Genomic DNA, 22,549 nt, shown 5'->3' with positions numbered 1-22,549 from the left:
TGAAGCACCGCTGGCCCCTCCCATTTGGCCCCTCTGTAACTTCAAACAGCTCTCTCAGGGAGGTTTCAGATCAAGACAAAACCCTCCTTGCTTACTCTCAGGAAGTGTTCTAGGAAGCGCTCTTAGGCCTGTAAGCATTTCTAAAACTCCCAGGTCTCATTGCATATTCATGCACCTTCAGTGTTGAAGCCGAGTCTGTCTAGTAAAAATAGACAGCCATATTGAAAAGTTGAAGGTCTGACATCGTCCATGTGCTCATATAACTCTGAAATATAGCTGGTTACCTTTGACCCCCCAGCTGAGCCAGAGGCCCAGGCTGGAATGTGTAGTCACCTCCAGACCTCAGTATAAACAGTCAGTCCTGGTCTGCTGGCTTCTCCAGGCTCCATTGCTGCCACACCATTCCCTGTTCTGGCCCAGAGGCCTCTCTCCACTCTGACTGGCCACTCTCACCTCATCTCCCTGATTAATGGACAGTGTGTCTGGCTGAGTGGCCATGTCCTTCCACTGTGCTGCCTGCTGGGAGCTTGAGGACTGATGACGGGGTTGAACAGTGCTGGTGGTGATTCAGTGAGGTACGCTCGGTACTGCAGTAGGTAATGAATTGGTGTGGCTGCCTGCTATGAAGTCTAGTCAGCAGGAGGGAGAAAGGTGATCAGTCTTTCTGGGTAAGGTCCTACTTGTCCAGCGTGTGGGTCTCTGATGGAAGGAAGCAGGTGTGTGTGAGCCTGACTGAGGGAGTGGAGGGAAGAGAAGTGGGCCGTCTGTGTTCACATATCAGGGGAATTCACTCCTTCCCTCCCTGTTCTCTAAACCACCACCAAGGGGTTCATCATTCTCACTTTACTCCCCAGCTAATTATCATTATCATTACGGGGGATAATTACCATTTCACTGCCTAACACCCATGTAGACTGCGGAGTCGCGCAAGGTTATCAATGGCAGCACAAACGCAGCCTCCTCTGCCTAATTATACGATTTGGGCTTTGTGATAACTGAATTGGATGTGAAATGTGCTATTATGCTTTGTGTATATTGGTGAGGCTCTGAGATTCGGCAAGTTCCTAAAAATACATTTGCGGCATGTGGAGCCTGTTAATTAAAAGCTTTGGTTTCCTCTGGAATATAAAGAGGAAATCCACGTGTTATGAAATGCGGGAACATTCTAAATTATATTGGGTGCTTTTCTCTTTCTTGTGTGAGTTTAGCCATACTGCACTGTGGAATCAGACCACCCGGATCATTAGCCCGATAGTTCTTTTATCCAATTTCCGAAAGGGAACTCTGACATCATACAGAATGCATTTTTTAAAATACTTCTAGTTTTTACTGAATATCAAATACATCTTTGAAAAATAGCTTTAGACTACCAATCACCAACAGTAACTTATGGTTAGTAGCTAGCTTGTCGAGAGGAGTTACATACATCTTTCTTTGCCCTTTTGGAGTCGGAGCTGATGCCTAACACCTGATGAATGTTGTCTCCATCTGCACCAGCTCAACACTGGTGCTGCGGGGCTAATAAGCAGGGGAAATTCATTAGGCCTGCAGCATCCTCCTTCTTCCCCCCTCCCTCTCCCCTCTGTGTCCCTCAGAGAGAAGGCTCTGAAGGACAGCCTGCCTGGCCTGCCTCTGAAATTTCATTGGCTGGCCAGAGAGGACTTCATGACAAACAGGAGACATATCTCTTTGACCCTAATTACCAGAGGTGTTTTTTCCCCACCAGCTAATCCAGCTCGTTTAGAGTGCGCTTGCCCCTCAAAGCCAGGGGGTAGAACTGAAGAAGCATGTGCCTGTTGAGTGGAAGTTGACCTATCATGTAGTAGCTTGGTGGCTGTGGTAGAGTTGACCAGGTTCCAGTGAACCCAGTGATCTGTTCTTTTCCATGTGGATGGTCACACTATGCCCCTCTGTTTACTACTACTGCATGTAGCCAAATATGCCCGGGTCTCAAACAAAAGCATTGCCATCTTTGACAGAGGGGATAATGGAGGTACATTATCTGGAAATATACCATCTACAATAGGAGTATTTTTGAGACTGAAAAATTAAGTATATTTTCATTGCAATGAATCAAAATAATATCTGATCAGGGTTTGAATGGATGGACTCATTAATGGACTCCCATCTTCGCCTATGCTCAGCTGCTGTAAATGTGCACTGCTGCTACTGTATATTGTTTGTTTGAAGGTAGTTGTCTGACCGCCCTCTCTCCTCCACAGAAACACTAATGGACTCTACCACAGCGACAGCTGAGCTGGGCTGGACAGTCTATCCCGTGTCAGGTTCCAGTGACAACAGCGTGAGTGTTACCTCATCATCTACTTGATGTCATTGAATTTTCATTTGAGTTACTTAATTAACTCGATTGCTGATTTATTAATTTGCATGCAGATGCAGCAATACTACAGTACACTACATGTTCAGTTACAGATGCACTTTGGTTTTAGAAAGTCCACTGCAGTCAGAAATGTGATTTTCTTGTGTTTTATATATATTTCCACACTGAGGTTGGAATAATACTGTGAAAATGTTTTAAAAAATATGATAATACCCTTTTAGTGTAAAAACGGTTTGAAACCACCACCTGCAATTTCAATCTGTTTTGGTGGGATGGAGTTTTGATGTGATGGAGTGACATCACTAGGTGTTAAATTAGTTAATAGACCAATAGGAAATAGTTCCAAACCTCTGCCAATAACAGCTAGTTTTCAGGTTTCCCCTCCCAACTCAAACCACTCCTAGACAATCTTAGCAAAGTTCTTGCTTGAGAAATTGCTCTTTTTTAAGAAGTTATTTTTGTTTCCTTTTGACCACTTTAATTGAAAACAATCATAGTAAATTACTTAATTGTTACTCAGAAAGATTTGATATTAAGACAAAAACAGCTGCATTGGACTTTTAACACCCAAAAGAAAGTATTATTTCTCCCTACTTTTGGGTGTCAAACTCAAGTTTATCAGTAAATCTGCCCTGACTGCTGTGACAGATGTGGTACTGGTAGTATTTTCATTTCTCACGTCAAGGTCAAAGGCCATTAATATCTCAGAAAGCTCTCTTCACAGTGAGCCAAGTCTTTATAAGAAAGAACACATCGTAAAGCTGTGCAGAAATCACGAGAGAAACTATAATCCAAATTTAACAGTGGGCTTTTGGGCTCTTTCAGAAAACATCTTCAAGCTTTTTGAAAAATGATCTCCCTCTCTCTCTTTGCAGGGGAGAGGTTTTGAGTTGGTGTTAAACTTTGCCTACTGGTGCTTTAAAAAGAAAGAAGTTCTGTAGAGGTCAATTGAGACCCATAGTATTGCGGTGGTCTTTAATATTAACTGGCTACATGCTTGGTTAGGTTTACCTTGAGTTAATGGTCTCCACTTTCTCCACTTTGACCTGAACTGCCCCCACTGCACCACACAATCTAGCCTTATGAATGTCATATTGTACAATCATAAATGCATTGCTAATTACTTCTGTTCATATGCAAGGCATGAAGCTGTGTGTTATATGGACTCTAGCAGCGTTTGATGCACACTATTTCCACACGGTGTGCCAAGGCATTGGTTTCATCTAGCCACACACAAGCCGAGCCCTCTCCGGGCCAGCCGAAACCAGAACCTCAGCCTCCTACACTTCTTCCCTCACCACATGATCCAGACTCCTCAGACTGGGTCCAAAACACAGAGAAATATGTTGTAGACTTATTTGCTGGTGCATTTCAGAAAACCACTCCCTATTTTATTCAATTATTTATGCTTCTGTGGTTGGTATCCAGGCTGGTTTGAATTATACTGTATCATGCCGTGTGTCTTTAAGCACGAAAAAGTAGGAGGAAGAAGAAAAAAGGGCTTCAACAGTCAACTGGTGCAACTTCAAAGATCTTCTGCAATAATTGAGCTCAACATCTCCCTCAACCTGAGGGCATGCTGTTTCTTCCCTGCTAGTTCTTACAATTAATATGAGAGAACAAAGAGGACTGGTGTATTCTTCTACCAGCTCTGGATTCAATCTAAACAGAACCAGCGCTGCCATTTCCCCCTTAACGAGGCTGGGAATCTTACAGGTAGTTTGCGTCACGTCTCCCTTTCATCTTTACAAAATGTAAGGTTTAGCAAAACAATCAGAAAAATATATTTAATTATCTATATGAATAAGTCAGAACTTCAGACTTGAAAATCAAACATTTGAAAAGGCCAGTGATTAAATATCTGCCCTGATTAGATTTATTAATCAGCATCAACGCTTTAGGGTCTCAATTCTCACATCAAAGACAAGCCCCAGTCAGCTTTTAGTGTCCTGTATCCCTTTATGCTAGACACAAAGTCTAGAATTGTCTACTCTTGCAGCTTCAGACGAGTTTATAAGGGGCACGCTTCTACAGGTAGATTATGAAAAGCTTTTTTTACCTCAGATGAAACATTATGCGATGTCCGTGTTGAGGATTCTCTTATTCATTTCCCTGTGATTGGAGAGCCAAAGTACCTCTCAGGCCCTGATTGGTCAGGTACGAACGAGACCTATCCGATTCAGACGTTGGGGTTTTATGGGGAAATTATGGAACTGGATGAGGACGCAATCCATTGTGAAGTCTCATGTGGCCATCGCTTTCCCAAGTGGACCAGCACAAAAGGAACAGGTGTGATTACTGGACTTGCTCAATATACAAGTCATAGATGCTTTACAGTAGCTATTGTCTTACACATGCATGGCTTTACGGGCTTAACTGACGGATCAGTAACATTCAGCACTGCACCACACCAGCACTTGGCCTTTCACTACTCTGTAGAGCTTCATGAAATATATCATAAGGTGTTACATAGTCAACTGTACAATAGGGATACAAAATCGCTGGTACCATTTCACTTAGATGGTTTACATTTTTCTCCCAAGATTGAATTAATGGACATTGAATTAAATACATTTAAAAAAAAATCAAATACATAGTTCTTCACTTTCCAGGTGTTGGTAGCATTACATAACCTAACATTCCAGTGAAACATGAACAAACCAACTTTTATGTGTGCTCTCCAGGTGTGTTCCCATCTGTTGCAGAGTCAGTTTACCCCTTATTATAGTGGCGGCTGCAGCCCTGTATTACCTAGAATAACAGTTCAACTAAAGCAGCAGCTGAAACTGCCTCCAAGACCTGAAATATGTTATGATTAAGATTCCATGTAATATTTAGTCAACTATAACATATTACTTGCCTCAGGCAGAATAGGGAAGGTCTGTTGTGCACAGGGCAGGGCAGTGGGAGGAGAGGCTGTTTTGATACAAAGCAGAGTAGCGGAGAGTTTAAGTGGTCAGTGTTTCCCCTAAGTGGGAGTTGAGAGAACTGTGAACACCAGGCCTTCTGACCTACACAGAGCTGCTGTGGAATATCACCTCTAGCCTCTAGCCCAGGGGTGTCAAACATACAGCACCGGCCCGCGAGGGGGTCCAATCCGGCCTGCTGGCGGTTTGAGTAGATTTTTTTTTAAAAAAGTGAACTTTAAAATGACTAAAACCAAATTGATACTGTGTAGAAATTATAATGGACCTATATTCATACAGTTTCATGATTGTCCAGCTCGCTAATAATCACTAGACAGTCAGGGTGCATCAAAAATTCAAAAAACGATAGAAATTTTGATGGCAAAGAAATATAACCAATTTTCAGTGCGGCCCTCCGGACTTTGCAGACAGTTACAAATTAATCTAGACATTGCACTAAAAACACCCATTATGTGGAGAGGATGTTGAGGTCTTTATATATTAAGGCCTAATGATGTGGCCTGTGGGCTCAGTAAAGAAATATTCTGTCTGACTCCATAACACAGAACTGGATTGTGGTTGTAAAGGTATGTTGGCCACAGCGCATTTTAGTCCTAGGTGCAATACTTTGATTTAATATTCTGCTTTAGTAATGATAAATTCAGAATCAGAGTAATAAGTCATTAATACAGTGCCTTCTGAAAGTATTCAGACCCCTTCACTTTTTCCACATTTTGTTACGTGACAATCTTATTCTAAAATCGATTGAATAAATGTTTTCCCTCATCAATCTACACACAATACCCCATAATGACAAAGTGAAATGTTTTTTTTTGTTTTTTGCAAATGTATTAAAAATAAAAACAGCTTTGATATGAGACTTGAAATTGAGCTCAGGTGCATCGTGTTTCCTTTGAGCATCCTTGAGATGTTTCTACAACTTGATTGGACTCCACCTGTGGTAAATTCAATTGATTGGGCATGATTTGGAAAGGCACACACCTGTCTATATAAAGTCCAACAGTTGTCAGAGCGAAAACCAAGTCATGAGGTCGAAAGGAATTGTCCGTAGAGCTCCGAGACAAGATTGTGTCGAGGCACAGATCTGGGGAAGGGTACCAAAACATTTCTGCAGCATTGAAGGTCCTCAAGAACACAGTGGCCTCCATCATCCTTATATGGAAGTAATTTGGAATCACCAAGACTCTAGAGCTGGCCACCCGGGCAAACTGAGCAATCAGGGGAGAAGGGCCTTAGTCAGGACCCAAATGGTCATTCTGACAGAGCTCCAGAGTTCCTCTGTGGAGATAGGAGAACCTTACAGAAGGATAAACATATCTGTAGCACTCCACCAATCAGGCCTTTATGGCACATGACAGTTTGTTAAAAGGTACCTAAAGACTCTCAGACCATGAGAAACACGATTCTCTAGTCTGATGAAACCAAAATTGTCACGTCTGGAGAAAACCTGGCACCATCCCTACGGTGAAGCATGATGGTGGCAGCATCATGCTGTGGGGATGTTTTTCAGTGGCAGGGACTAGGAGACTAGTTAGGATCGAGGGAAAGATGAATGGAGCAACATACAGAGATCATTGATGAAAACCTGCTCCATAGCACTCAGGACCTCAGACTGGGGTGAAGGTTCATTTTCCAACAGGACAACGACCCTAAACACACAGCCAAAACAACGCAGAATTGATTTCGGGAACAAGTCTCAGCATGTGCTTGTGGCCCAGCCAAAGCCCGGACTTGAACCCAATCGAACATCTCTTGAGAGACCTGAAAATAGCTGTGCAGCGACGCTCCCCATCCAACCTGACAGAGCTTGAGAGGGTCTACAGAGAAGAATGGGAGAAACTCCCCAAATACAGGTGTGCTAAGCTTGTAGCGTCATACCCAAGAAGACTCGAGGCTGTAATTGCTGCCAAAGGTGCTTCAGCAAAAGTACTGAGTAAAGGGTCTGAAAACGTATGTAGACAGAATATTTCTGTTTTTTCTTTGTCATTATGGGATATTGTGTGTAGATTGATGATGAAAAAAAATCTATTTCATCCATTTTAGAATAAGGCTGTAATGTAACAAAATCTGTAAAAAGTCAATGGGTCTGAATACTTTTCAAATGCAGTGGTGGATTTGGCACTAGACTAGTTAAAATCTTCTACTTCTTAGAGACATTTGAGGGATCTATAGATCTGTACATTCTCTATAACCAGGCTATAATGAACTCAGTGACTGGAATATGAAATATGGAAGTCTTTTATAAGATCCTATATGCCATGCATGTCAATTCACAACAAGTTTCCTTAAATGGCAGGTTTTGTCATTTAAAGAGTTTACTCAGCATAAAAAAGGCCTGGTTATGACATATCCTGGTTATGACTTTGCATATAGCCATTTCCTTACCTAAATGGTAATGTTAAAGCATATTTAAGTATATGGAACTCATTAGAATAGAGTAACCCCTAATTTAGTATGATTGTCGATTAAAGTTGGTCTGTAAAACTATATCCTGCCTTTTTAAGACCTCTTCATCATGGGGGAAAACATCTTTGTGTGGTTATAACTTTATATGAGCACTGAAATGTCAATCCCGGGTTGGCAACTTGGCATGCATTATATTGTCATGTCTTTAATTTACTCCAAAGTAAAAATGTAAATACGATCCTTATGTAGATTGAAGGGGATTAAAGCGGCAATAAGAAGCTTGTTTGTCTAACTTTACATGTTTTACATAACAAGTGGACAATGGTAATTGAAGTTGACTGCAGCAGACCGTTCTACTCATGTCTCCCTGTGTGTCTCTCTCTGTGTGTCTCTCTCTCTGTGCCCTCCATGTGGCTGGGACTCCTGTAGTACTTGGCTCGTTTTGTTCCCCTCTTTGTAACTCAATGCAGAGACTGGGTGTCATTTGTCCTGCCCTGTCCCCTTAGGGCACAGCACTCTTACTCTAACAGATTTCCCACAACTGCAAATTGGACAACTTGGCCCCAGGAGATTTCCATTGGATTCTTTCTCCTTCATGTGAATTATTTATTTACTTGTTGTCAGTGACAGAGTGCTGGAATGTTTTGTATGTGTGTAGCTGTTCTCTGATGCTTCAGCCATCCTGGGTCGATCCTCATACTGTAATGACAAGACGTGAGAAATGAAGTTCACATTTCATGTTGTGTCATGCATGCCACTGTGGCCTTTGAATGATGTAAATGGCTCAGGAGACCGCTCACCCTGCCAGCCCACTCCACCCCAGGAAGGAGGTTCAGTTAGACACAAAAGTCCATCCTAGAGATCATAAAGACTTTATTTTGGATCATTTAATGTAGCAAAAAGCTTCCTTTTGGGAATAGTTTGTGCTTTGGAGATAGTCTACTCTATAACTCATCTCTGACAGTGTGTTCTGCTTGGCTTTACAGCAGAGACACATTGTCAGGGAGACTGAAGGTCAGCTGAACTTTAACCCCATCCTGGAGTGGCTGGCAGCACTGGGAGTTAACAATCCAGAACCTCATTCTCTGAGTCTAGCATGCTCTATAATTTCATACAGCTACAGGAAGTGGCTGGCAGTTCACACATTGTGTACTTTTCCAAACTGCATACTAAGGAGAACTGCATAGCTATACAGAGCACATTCATCAGATTTCATTCTAAGGTCATTTATCATTCATGTGAATCATAAGGATAAGTGGCATTTAAACTCATTATTTAGCTGAAATGAAAAGATGGCCAACAATTGCCTAACCCATTGTACATCCCGTTCACACTCAGTAGAGCAGTGCAGCAGAATGCACAGTGGCACCGCTAGCCCTGTAATGACTGTCTATATTTGGGTACGACCCTCAAGACCATAGATGCGACCCCGGACACTTTGGCGCCCCACTTATGATGGTCCTCTTTATGTTTGGGTGCCAACCTCTGAGCACTAAGGGCCAATGACACCCCATTAGAAGGAGCTCCTTTATGTGAGCGTGTGACCCCAGAACACAGGACCTTGAAGAGAGCAGCTCCTCTGGCGTGTTGTTGATTGCAAGTTCTCACTTGTTCAGTCTGTGAGCTCTTTATGTCCATAAATGAATGTTGTGTTTCAGCAGATGGAAGCTCATGCAGTGCTATGAAAGAATATCTTGATTCTGTGTGTTACACCTTGACATATACAGGTAACTGCCAAAATAATGGAAACACTTGAGTAAATGAGGGATACAAAGTATATTGAAAGCAGGTGCGTCCACATAGGTGTGGTTCCTGAGTTAATTAAGCAATGAACATCCCATCATGTTTAGGGTCATGTATAAAAATGCCAAATTGCCTATTATTTTGGCTACCATGACTAGAAGAAGAGATCTCAGTGACTTTAAAAGAGGGGTCACAAAGGAGCATAGGGGGTTTAAAGTGTTTGTGTGTGTTTGTGTGTGTTTGTGTGTGTTTGTGTGTGCGTGTCTCAGTCACCAGATCTCAACCTAATTGAACACTTATGGGAGATTCTGAAGTGGCGCCTGAGACGGCGTTTTCCACCACCATCAACAAAACACCAAATTATGGAATTTCTTGTGGAAGAATGGTGTCGCATCCCTCCAATAGAATTCCAGACACTTGTAAAATATATGCCAAGGCACATTGAATCTGTTCTGGCTGCTCGTGGCGTTAAGACACTTTTTGTTGGTGTTTCCTTTGTTTTGACAGTTTGTTCACGTAGGACAGATGTTGTAACTGTGAATTCAATTATTATTTGAATGATGCCTTTGACAGTTATCAAGCAAACAGGAAAACTAATAATTGTTTTGATTTTTAAATTGTCTCCTGCTTTATAGCATACATCCAGCTACGTAGCCAACAGTACATCCAGTCAAGATGCTCTACATGGTGGTCGTGATGGTCCCCCTCTCAATAGACCTGGACTCAGATAAACAAGTCTGTGTGTGGTAAAAACAATCTCAAAGGAGAGAGAGTTAGTGTTACAATTCCCAGCGTCCTCAAAGAGCCCTTCATCCTTCTTAACCAACCCCACCATGAACCCCTCCACCCCCCCACCACAATCAACTCCACCACCTTACCTAACACATGACTGCCCTGCAGCCTCACTCCCACTATAGTACCGGGAGGAAAAGCTGTGAAAATGAAGACGTTTCTTCTTATTTCACACTCGGCGCTTGATCGCTGGCCTCTTATTATGTCCCATTTGCTTCCCTCCACTGGCTCTGATGAAAGCAGGGCAGCAAAGCCGTGACAGGACTAAAAGGGGCCCTCCATCAAAACACATTTGTTTGGGGTCTTTTTAGCCTGGCCCTATTCCCCCTTCCCGTAGTCACTATCTCTCATTAGTGGCTACTGCCCCACCCCCAACCCCAGTTCACATTGTTTAAGTTTGATGGAGCGATGCTTGGGGCTCAGAACAAGAGAACGTCACACTCTGTCCTTTCCTGTTTAATCGGTCCACGACCTCTGTCTGAAAAGAGTGTCACTCTGTGAATGGAGGTGGAAAGGTCAATGGCTGCCCATGACCCTGGATGGCTCTGTCCATTTGGATGGGGAATAGATGGGACGACCAACACATTGCCCCTCCCAGAATGTCTCTTAACTGTAAATCAAGGCCCCCATTTTGGTCAACATTAACATTCATACACTTACAGTATTAATGAGTATCTTTTATTGCATATTAATGGACCATATCTGATACATTCTCAGAATTATAAAAGATTTGTAGATGTGTGTCATCAAAATGAAGACATATAGCTACCATCTGGTTGAATCACATCCAAGGTCTCTTTAATCATTGTCTACAAACACAATCTTAATAGTTTTGAGTTAGCGCCAGTATTACAATAATACATGTTCTTCATACCCTTCTCCTTCAAATCCCTCCAGTTACTAAATGTTTTACATCTATCAGCTGCTATTAATGAACTGTACATATTTGGTATGATGTCTGTCTGCCTGGAGAGAATAATATAGAAATGGGAATAAAGAAGAAAAGCTCTAATTAGTCTGTGAGTGTTTGATAGAACGTGGGTCTTAAACATGAGGGCTGACTCGCTCCTCCTTACCCGTCAAACCTCTGTCAGAATCCTTGTTAAGTGGGTACTAATTTAGGAAATGATGTCAGCTGTGAAGTGAAGAGGGATAAGAGGGGTTTGGGGTAAAGGCAGCACGGGGTGCAGCTGACTAGTGTGAAGAGGCTTTGGTGTTAAGAAAAGCTTTCTCTTCAGATGAACTTGTCAGGTCAAGGTCACGGTGGTTGGAGTCCTTTGCAGTAACAGCAGAGGTTGCATATGACCGCTTTACTATATCGCGTGTGTGTGTGTGTGTGTGTGTGTGTGTGTGTGTGTGTGTGTGTGTGTGTGTGTGTGTGTGTGTGTGTGTGTGTGTGTGTGTGTGTTGAAATGAAAGGTATCGCTAGCACACAAAGTGAAATCTGCTCTCTGTTTGCAGATAATTACCTGTGTAATGTGATTAGCCCAGTTCTATGTTTTATTGGAGTGTGACTCAGATTAGGGTTAAATTCATGTCATGCATGTGTTTCGGTACAATGACTGATCTGTTTCATTTACAATAACTGATGTGTTGGTGCTGGACTAATTTGGAGATTTGCTTATTGTAGTATTCAATAACACATTGTATTTCAAAAACAGGAAAATTGGGTGCATCACCCATGCATTGGAGAGGAGGATTTTTTTCTCAGTATTTAGACCGGGGGATTGTTTTTCCTGTATTTAGACCGGGGGATTGTTTTTCCTGTATTTAGACCGGGGGATTGTTTTTCCTGTATTTAGACCGGGGGATTGTTTTTCCTGTATTTGTTACCCTTGAAGAGCTTCTTCCGACAGTGACTTTATGCAAATAGATTCCTTTTTTGTATTTGGCCAGAGGACATAGAGGAGCCAGAGAGGAGGTGGCACTATAATGCCTTGCTGGCTGTGTAATGAGCAGAGTTTAACACCTGCTCTCTACTGCCTAAATAATGCATGGTCCTGTCCTAGAGTAGAGTAGAGAGAAACAAACAGGCCAGGTTCATACAGGGAGCCAAGTGGGATCTCCAGCGGGCACTGACAGATGACACCCCTCACTGCCAACAACCCTCTGTGCCAACAAAACAATGTTAGGGAGCAGATTACACCCTGACCATAATGTACACTCCCCATCTCCTGCACAGTAATCTCAGCTCTGACTGGGACCGCTGCTGCTCAGGATGGTCCTGTCTTTATCTGTGGTTAGGTTGTCGTGTAGCCATGATGCTGGGCACACTTGCCATTGGGTGTGAGGTAGAGGTAAAGAATTGGAGGTATTGATGTGTTACTAAACCTACCATTCAAAATATACGGTCAGCATGTGGTCAACACAGGGACACATTATCAAAGTGTATGTTATGTCTACATTTGAGTAACACTTTACCTCTGTGTCCTTCTTCCACAGTGGGAGGAGGTGAGTGGATACGACGAGAACATGAACACCATCCGCACCTACCAGGTGTGCAACGTGTTCGACAACAACCAGAACAACTGGGTCCGCACCAAGTACATCCGGCGCCGGGGTGCACAGCGGATCCACGTGGAGATGAAGTTCTCCGTGCGAGACTGCAGCTCCATCCCTAACGTGCCCGGCTCCTGTAAAGAGACTTTTAACCTGTACTACTATGAGTCAGACTCGGACACGGCCAACAAGGTGTCCCCGGCCTGGATGGAGAACCCCTGGATCAAGGTGGACACCATCGCAGCCGACGAGAGCTTCTCCCAGGTGGACCTGGGTGGCCGGGTGATGAAGATCAACACAGAGGTGCGGAGCTTTGGCCCTGTGTCCAAACACGGATTCTACCTGGCCTTCCAGGACTATGGCGGCTGCATGTCCCTCATCGCCGTGCGAGTCTTCTACCGGAAGTGTGCCCGCGTCATCCAGAACGGGGCTGTGTTCCAGGAAACCCTGTCGGGGGCGGAGAGCACCTCTCTAGTGGCATCGCGTGGCGTGTGTATCCCCAACGGGGAGGAGGTGGACGTGCCCATCAAGCTCTACTGCAACGGCGATGGCGAGTGGATGGTGCCTATTGGGCGCTGCATGTGCAAGGCTGGCCACGAGGCTGTGGAGAACGGGACTGTGTGTAGAGGTAAGGGCCACCCTCATCTCTCTCTCTTTAACACTGTTAGCCAGACTAGATGGACATTCTAACCTTACAAACCTAGTCAGCTGTAGATTCATAACAGAGTAATCCAAACAGCAGAGAATACATGCTGTACTTAATACCTGTCTGCATACTGCACTTCATGCTGCTCTAGGGATCAGGTTATTCCATATGAACAGAAAGTCTAAGCTTTTAAAATATGGCCATGTATATTGAATAAGTAAACAGGAGGATGGGATGATCACACATCACAGTGGATAGTACATGTTGGCTTTACGGTCTCATTTTCATATGAATGATCACTCCACAGTTTTTCCAATAACAAACGAGTGAATATTACTTCACATATGTAACAGATGTGCTCCAGGTTATGGCTTATATACTGTTTGACATAATATGGCTTTTCTTTTGAAGTGGGCAGATATAGAACATGTCTTGTTCATTTCTAAAGCACTCTAAAGGAGAGGACTGTCAGATCACAGGTGTTTGGACTCCAATCACATAGGTCTGTCATAGCTGGGAGAGACTTTTCCTTCAGAATATTTATTACTTTCAACACTACACCAGGGATCATCATCGAGCTTCAGCCCCGGGCCAATTTATTCTTGAGCGGATGTCAGGGGGCCAGAACATGATTACAAATCATTTATAGACTGCAAATTGACCGCAAGAATCACAAACAAATATAATACTTTACTAAAACTTCATTTCAAACCATGCTTACACAATCACATACTGCATATCTCTCTATTATCCAGGGGATTTTCAAAATTAAAATAATTTGGAGCTGATTTACTGGTGTTTTTACAGTCTTATATGTCCAACAATAAAACCATTTTAAAAAATCATCTTATTTTTTTGCTCAGAAAACTTGGGGGCCTAATGAAGTCCTCCAGTTGGGGAACCCTGCTCTCTCCAGTTGTGGAACCCTGCTCAAATCTACACCGAATGGAAACCATTTCCCTGACTGGGAGAATTCTATTAAATGCATGACTTTACCTCATGGGAAGCTGTAATGCTAATGCACGTAGAATGTGTGAATATATTACATTGAATCATTGTGTCACAGGTCTTCTCATTCCGTATTCCAACTCTGATGGAAAAGGCTGTAAAGAGGTTCATATTTCATTTTCTCACAGTGGAGGGTGAAGTTGATTTGAGTTTATAAGCGTAGTGGTACTGTTTCTAAAGAAAACACAAACATCCAAAATAAGATCAAAGCTGAATAGTAGCATCTATCGCTTTAGGTGCAATGCAGTGTTGAGTCAGTAAGCTACCACACACACACCCACTGGGTATACCAAAAATGTATGTCTTTCATATACAAGGACAAGAGAGGATTTGTTCCAAACGCCTACCTCCTACCTTTCTTCTCTTCGACTGGAATCACTCGAGGTCCAGATCGATTTACCATTTCACAACATCACTGTGCTCAACCTCACCTGTGCTGCTACGCCCGTCTGCTCCGCGGCAGGTGGTATTGGCTGGACGTGCTCAGAGAGCCTGATGACTAACAGCAGAACGGGGCAGTATCAGCCTGCAGCTTGCAGACAGGGCCCACGCTGACACAGCAATGCAGCCAGCCGGCAGGCACACTAAAACACCCACCTGTGTTCTAGCCGCCGGTGTACTGCTGCCTCTGTAATTAGCCCACAGCCCCCAGCAGCTCTGGCTCTGTAGAGAGGGAAGGCGATGGGCGATAGCCCGTCTTCCTCCTCACAAACAGTACCTCTGATCAATGACTGCTAATGAGGACATGCACAGGCCCTCCTTAAGGAATACGCACCAATAAAAGGCACACGGAGGATAGCTGCTCTAATTTGAAACCCCTGCATAATTACACAAATCTGGTTGTTTTTTGACCTACATGTAAGTCACTGCGTTGGCGGATAGGAATGTCTCAGGGGCATTCTCAATCACTGTGCTTTTGTGTGAAACTGGATTATACAATTAAATTGATGGCCATTCAATGGAAATGCACATTTTTCAATCACTCACTACTAGAATGCTGGGCGGTGGAAGTGTTTCAGCTCCCAGTTCCTTATCATTCTCCTATTTCTCCAACAGGGGAAGAATCCGAGTTAATCACAGAGGCTAGCCATCCAAGAAAAGCTTAATTCATTGCAGTCTTTCATCTTCATCATCCCCTTTGCTGTACTGAGAGAGTGTGTGTGAGGTCAAAGGTCACACAAACACATCACTTCCCAGTGTTCACAAGCAGACACAGTTTTTCTCTGTGTCACTAGGTCTTCCCCGATCACATAGCCACACTCAGCGAACTATTAAAGCTTTATGAGCAGGAGCCGTGGCAGGCAGCAAAACGTTGGCAGAGCCAATACAATAGTCATGAGACTCAGTGCATACAAGGAGAACTGTATGTGCTGCAAAAGAAGAAAATCAAATCATTAAAGATTAAATTATTACTTGCCCATTGTATGGTATTCCTTTTAGATTTTTGATCAAGCCCTGCAATCAATCGACGTGTGTAATCTTTCTTCACATTGAAAGTTGATATTGCAGTGTGAGACTGGGGCCAGTGATGACTTCATTCCTGAAAGATGCACTTTTGTCTGCTCATGTTTAGATAATGAGTTGATTTGTGAAAGATGCCCTCTCAGGGAGTCTTCACTATCCTCTTTCAGAGGGGATTATGGAACTGCAGACAGAAAATAATAGAACAGCCGAGATGAAAGAGCTGTCCTGCTCATTTATTAATAATGTGACGCTTTGTTCCAATACCTCAGCAACAAAACCTGGAATTACACATGTATCAATTAAATCCTTGGCAGGGCCCTCCACAAATAATCACACTTTGACATGAAATCGGTCAAAATATTGACAATAGACAGTGCTATTGCTTAAATTGCAGGGCATTTTTCCCGTGATCGTCTTACTAACCAGATTAAGTTACTTCTCATAGAAGTGCCGGGAGTAAATGAACCTGAACCGCACCAGGGTCTTTGAACAGAATGGGCCCTGAAAGGAGAGATCTGATTTCCCTCAGAGCTCCAGGAGATGGTGCACCACAGAGACACACATGGGGTTCTGTTCGTCCTTGCCTTTCAGTTGAAATACTCCATCTCTCTCTAGATGGATACAATAAGAGCCATGTTCAAGGGTGGACAACTTCCTAACAATGCCCATGTGTGTTTTTTATTGTAATCTGATCATCTAACCCATGCCATTGTGGCTTTAATGGTCTTGACTGTGGGAGTGTGTCTCATATTATTGAGTAATGCAGGTTCAGTTAGAGACGCAAAAGTCACATTGACAGTAACATCATTTCTAGCAGCACTAAATAACCCAGTAGTTATTTAACTAGTGCCGTTTGAAGAAGGGGAATGCTGTAAAATCACCAGCGTAGTTTACACAGGCGTGTCCCGCTGCACAGATATAAAAGGAAGCATTCAACACACCACAACAAATAGTTCTGCTTGACATCTATGACAGTTGAGGGTGTAGAATGTGAGGAACAGAAGACTACATGGTCTCTCTCCCAATGACATGCAGAGAAAAAGCCCAGTGTGAAACATAAGACAGCAGGTCAGCTCACAGACTGTCACAGACTGAGGCCATGACGAAACGGGATGGACATGCTACGTTCAGCACAGCTCACAGACTGCCACAGACTGAGGCCATGACGAAACGGGATGGACATGCTACGTTCAGCACAGCTCACAGACTGCCACAGACTGAGGCCATGACGAAACAGGATGGACATGCTACGTTCAGCACAGCTCACAGACTGTCACAGACTGAGGCACAGCTCACAGACTGTCAAGACTGAGGCCATGACGATGGACATGCTACGTTCAGCACAGCTCACAGACTGCCACAGACTGAGGCCATGACGAAACAGGATGGACATGCTACGTTCAGCACAGCTCACAGACTGAGGCCATGACGAAACGGGATGGACATGCTACGTTCAGCACAGCTCACAGACTGTCACAGACTGAGGCCATGACGAAACGGGATGGACATGCTACATTCAGCACAGCTCACAGATTCAAAACATTCAATAATGCACCATCAGAAAGAGTCGGTATCAAGAATTAGTTTTAAAATGTACCATTTCTCCTCATAGTAATGGTGAGCTTGGCTGCTGATTGTGGAGGAACAGGAAGGTGTTTTTCTCCTCCTCTTGGATGTGGTGAGGTCTCCTCTGTACTGTCAGTAGTGTGGGCTGAGCTGCCTGATGCTAGCTCTGCTGTTCCACATCCAAGGCAAGAAGATTAATGAGGAGAGCTTTAGTAATCCTTCAGTCAAATGTAATGGTAGATAAAGGGAGTTAGAGGGGATTGAGTGGGAAGGTGGGCCCTGGGATGGCATAGCATGATTGCATGGAAAAAGAAAAGGAGAGTAGGGGGAAGCTTCAAGCCAGGAAATGACTCCCTAACCCACTGACAGAGTTCCCGGCTCTGCATCCAAAGAGGGTTTAATGGTGGAAATCAGCACAGACGCACCTCTGCTGCGTCTACTTTTCCCAGGATGCCCTTGCCTTTAATAATAGCACTAATTGACTAACAGCACATGTGGGGAATACACAGCCATGTGTACGCGTAGACACCTCTCCCCTGCGCTCTAGATCCAGGCAAATGCAAAACAAACACACCCCCTCAAGGATTTTACTGCACTGTGTGCAAACAAAGGCACAGGATTCTGAGAGACGGGGAAATCTTTCAAATCGTTTCCTTTACATATAAAGTGATTATACTGTCGCAGATGAAATCATTTTAGTATGTAAGTAAGGAATCCACATTTACATCCACTCAGTATGTACTGTAATTCATCACAGTATTTGACTGACATAGAAAATACTGGTTGATTATTTTCAAATGGATGCTTCAATTGAAGGTCTGTCTCATGATTTGAGGGGCTGTTATACTGTAGGTCGATGGTGTGGTCTGTGAACATGAGGTAGATAGTGTAGCAGAAGAATGGGAACATTGGAGCTGTGGGACATGTCTTAGACTACCACAGAGACTCTGTGGAGCAGTCACACTCCTTTATTCCTTGTTCTCAACTGTGATGGGATTTCAGCCTGACCAGGTGTTTTCTCTGTCTTTGTCTTTGTCTCTTTGAGCGCAGCACACATCTAAACAGCAGACTACACAGGGCAGTAACCATTTACTCCCCCCCCACACACATACAAACACACACACACACACACACACACACACACACAAACACAGAGGGTATCACCCCTTTTCTCCAAAAACATCCATCACAAAGGAATGTGATAACTCCAGGTGAGATGTCTGCGAATCGCCTCCAGCTCAGAGATCACGGCCTATTCGCCATGTAAACCTGTTCCATATGGCCGTGCACGTGTTGGGTCCTACCCGATATGGCTTCTCATGCGGTGGTTCCAATCCCTCGTCTGTCCTTGTTATCCCACACCATCTCTGGAATGCAATGTGTCCAGACCATTTTCTGCACAGCGCTCCTTTTATCTTGACCCTGCAGTAGGGTTACCCAGTGCCTGGCTCTGCTTCTGAACACCTCGACACTGTGGCCCCTCCTGGCCCTGGGTCCCCCATGCTTCAGACAGTGGTCTGATGTGAGAGAGGTATAGGAGAATGACCCCTACAACCCCTGATTCAGACAGCCGTCCTACTGGACAAGCCATTTTGCTACTGAGACAGGACGGCGCCTTCTCCATACAGCCCCCATGTGCTCCTTCAGATGTCTTCATTCATGTCCTGTTAGAGGCTTCACTGATTTCCATCAGCAAACAACTAGGAAGTGGGATGGATTGTGTGTCTGACTGACAAAACTACAGTTAAAGCGACCTTGTTTGTCAGTTAGGTATAAGTACACGGGTCAACATTTTAACAGACTTTACTGTAGACATACAGTGTACAGTAACTCAAGCAGAATACTTTGTATACAGTTGGTCTGTTCTAACAAGTGCACAGAGAGCTGCTCTCCATTCCAGACATAGAGCTGCTGTCCATTCCAGACATAGAGCTGCTGTCCATTCCTGACATAGAGCTGCTGTCCATTCCTGACATAGAGCTGCTCTCCATTCCAGACATAGAGCTGCTGTCCATTCCAGACATAGAGCTGCTGTCCATTCCTGACATAGAGCTGCTCTCCATTCCTGACATAGAGCTGCTCTCCATTCCAGACATAGAGCTGCTGTCCATTCCTGACATAGATCTGCTCTCCATTCCTGACATAGGGCTAATGAATGTACCAGGTGTGTTATGTGGCCATAGTGTCGCAGAGATGAACCCAGTTGTTCTCACACAATTGACCCCCAGTCGCTTACTGAAGGGTAAACCCCAGATTGTGTTTCACCCCGTGCTGTCATCCAATCTCATGGAACATCTTTCATGGCATGATGTTACACTAAACATAAAGGCGTTCAATGTAGAGGACCGAGTTTTGAAAACCCTGCTATAGAGTACAGTATTGTAGAGCAGAGAATTGTAATATCTTCCTTGGTCGTTGAGACAGTTTTCAAACTATAATGGATTTTAAAATTAGAATGTCAGCCCTCCAACAAAGATCTCCCCTCTTTTAAAGTTCAATAGGTGTTTAAAGATTAAACACAGGAGTGAGTGAGGGGAGAGACGAGAAACATGAAAAGCTATGGATGGTTCAATCCTCCTGGCTGGATTATCATTGCTGGACACCTCACTGCTCTGTGACATCACTAATAACCAGAGCATGTGTGCACTTTCTTCTTGAAGAGCAGGATAAAATGAAGACATCTTACAGAGCAAATGCTACTCCTCTCCACTATAGAGTTAAGTGCTCTACTGACATTTTTAGGTAGAGAGGTGTATTCTGTTTGATGTATACAGCCAAACAATGCTGAACCTATATTTGGTCATGGTGTCGGCTGAGAACAGGGCTGAGAACAGAGATGGAACGTAGAGTAAGAGGATCCATACCCAAAGGAAGACCAAAATAAAATGTACCATTAACATTTAATTTCACTGCTACAGCCCAGCAGGAAAACAACAACAGATGGAGAGTAGTATCCTTGGTTTCAAGGGCATCATCTCTCCATAACCCCACTGAATCTCTCCGGGGTGATTATGGCCTCCACCTCTTTTATCTAAAGACATATTTGGCTTATCCCAGTGTTTGAAGAACCCTCCGAAAAATCAAGCCGTTTATATAGGGCTTTATTATTCTTGGGAATTAGATTCCAAGATGTTTAGAATTTCATCTGCTAGTGTAAACTCAAAAGTTGGACTGACATAACAAAGTTTCTGTCATCACTCCCATGAGACTTTCCGGCAGTGTTTGAGTTTGAAATTGAATACACTCATCTAAAAGTTAAGCTCTCTCCAATCTCCCAGAAACACACCTCAGGAGGATTACTCTCTATTTGCTTTGTCAGATTACTCTCTGATCAACAGGCTGTATTAAAGTCTCTCTCAGACTCAGCTTACTCCACTTGGCCATGGCAGGTAGCGATGTCTTCAATTTGACGCTCTCGAGCACATAGGCCTGCTGTATTGTCCCAGCAGAGTTAGCTTGTGCCTTCTGCATGGCACAGAGTCTAGAGTTTACTCTATCTTTGTGCAAAGAGCAATGGGTGTTCGTCTGAACTTTGGTAGTCTACATGTTGCTGGGCTCCGGGTTGGGAAAGTAGCCTGGTTAAGCGCTCAGCCTCCCGCTGAGGGGAGTCCTACTGCAGTAGCTCTGGGGGATAACCCAGCTGTGTAAATGCTTTAGTTACAGAATATTCAACATGTACAACTTTTTTTAGTTGCCCTCGGGCATCGACTAAGCAAATAAATGACCCAATGTAATGAGCTGTTCCACTCCCCTGTGCAAACCCGTAGCTGCTGGCTGGAAGCTATAACGCTAATACACATTTTTTGTCTTACGACTCTGGTGAAGAAATGGGTTCATCTAAAGGATACAGGAATCCCTTCTTTGAAGGATGAAAGGATTTGCACAATTCAGTAATCCTTATCTAGTCAGTTAGGATGTTTTAGCCAGCACATTGAGCGCCCTAGTTTATACAAACGGGAATTCTCTCTCACCAGATTTCTTTGTTCAACTTTTCTTCTCTTTTCAGTCTGTGCACCATAATTACCTTCTGGGATTCTCTGTTTATACAACCTACATCGCAGGAGGTATGATAGAAATAGTCGGATGACATGAATAGTGTGATATTTTTCATTCTGTGAGTTTTCCAGCATGAGTTACATGCAAAATTACATACAATGCTAGGAGACTGTGCTTGTTTTAATGCCCATAAAATTATTTGCTAAAAATGTGCCTTTATTTGTTACACAAACGTTTTGTTTCACATTAGCCTACAGCAGCTTTAATTAAAGCTGCAATATGTAACTTTTTTGGCATCCTGACCAAATTCACATAGAAATGTGAGTTATAGATACACCACTCTCTTTGAACGGAATTCTAAGAAGCAGTATTTGTTCTATGTGTGCTATTTCTATGCTTTCCGTTCGTAAGTTTTGTTTTTGCTTCTTTTTCATCCAGTTTTGGACGCCAGCTTCAAACATCTGAAAATACAATATTTTTGGTTATGGAAAATATATTTCACTGCGGTTTAGATGGTGCAATGATTCTCTACACGATAGTTGCTTGTTTTGTCACAAACTAATACAATTTTAGCAATAAGGAAGGACATGGCAGAGCGATTTCTGCGTAATGCATCTTTAATTTAAGAGAGGGGAAATCCTTCATAGTGAATTACAGTATGTGTCAATACTGTAAATATTGGGTGTCCATTTGACTGTATTCTCCTCTTACAGTTAACACAGAATCTCCATATTCCAGGACATTCAGAATACCTTTGTGTGTTTACACATTGACCAAAGCTGATGCTTTACATACACCTTCAGTGCACTGATAATCTCAACAAAAAAATAGGACAATGCATCTTTGTGGTAGCTTACCTCTTTATAGCATACCAGTGAATACCCCATACCAATCAGTACTTATCTCATATAAAATGAAGTATTCCAAACACCAACACAGCTCGGAATAAAGCTGCCCAGCCAGACCAGCCATTGTGTGTGCTGCGTGTTAATGTGTATGGTGTAACACCGTGGCGTGTAAAGTGTGAAGGCCACAGGGCGTTGGCTTCAGGCTGAGGAGAGACAGAGGTTCAGAGGTGAGCCAGAGTGGCTGCTGGGTAAACACTGTATCACACACTGCTCTGCTCTCACCCCGCTCCCATGCTGTCACGACATTTGGACA

General features: G+C 43.5%; 1 protein-coding gene across 2 annotated transcripts in view; it reads left to right on the top strand.

Moving 5' to 3' along the window:
* Positions 1–22,549, top strand: part of LOC115143271 (ephrin type-B receptor 2-like) — a 156,523-nt gene that overhangs the window by 70,653 nt on the left and 63,321 nt on the right. For both annotated transcript variants that reach the window (XM_029683491.2, XM_029683490.2), the window contains exons 2-3: positions 2,223–2,302; positions 12,652–13,336. In XM_029683491.2, the coding sequence (XP_029539351.2) occupies positions 2,223–2,302; positions 12,652–13,336 (765 nt within the window). The remainder of the gene's footprint in view (positions 1–2,222; positions 2,303–12,651; positions 13,337–22,549) is intronic.

The sequence above is a fragment of the Oncorhynchus nerka genome, linkage group LG15, assembly GCF_034236695.1.
Source record: "Oncorhynchus nerka isolate Pitt River linkage group LG15, Oner_Uvic_2.0, whole genome shotgun sequence".
NCBI classification, from domain to species: domain Eukaryota; kingdom Metazoa; phylum Chordata; class Actinopteri; order Salmoniformes; family Salmonidae; genus Oncorhynchus; species Oncorhynchus nerka.
Note: the sequence above shows the minus strand (reverse complement) of the source record. Positions and strands in the feature narration are given on the sequence as shown.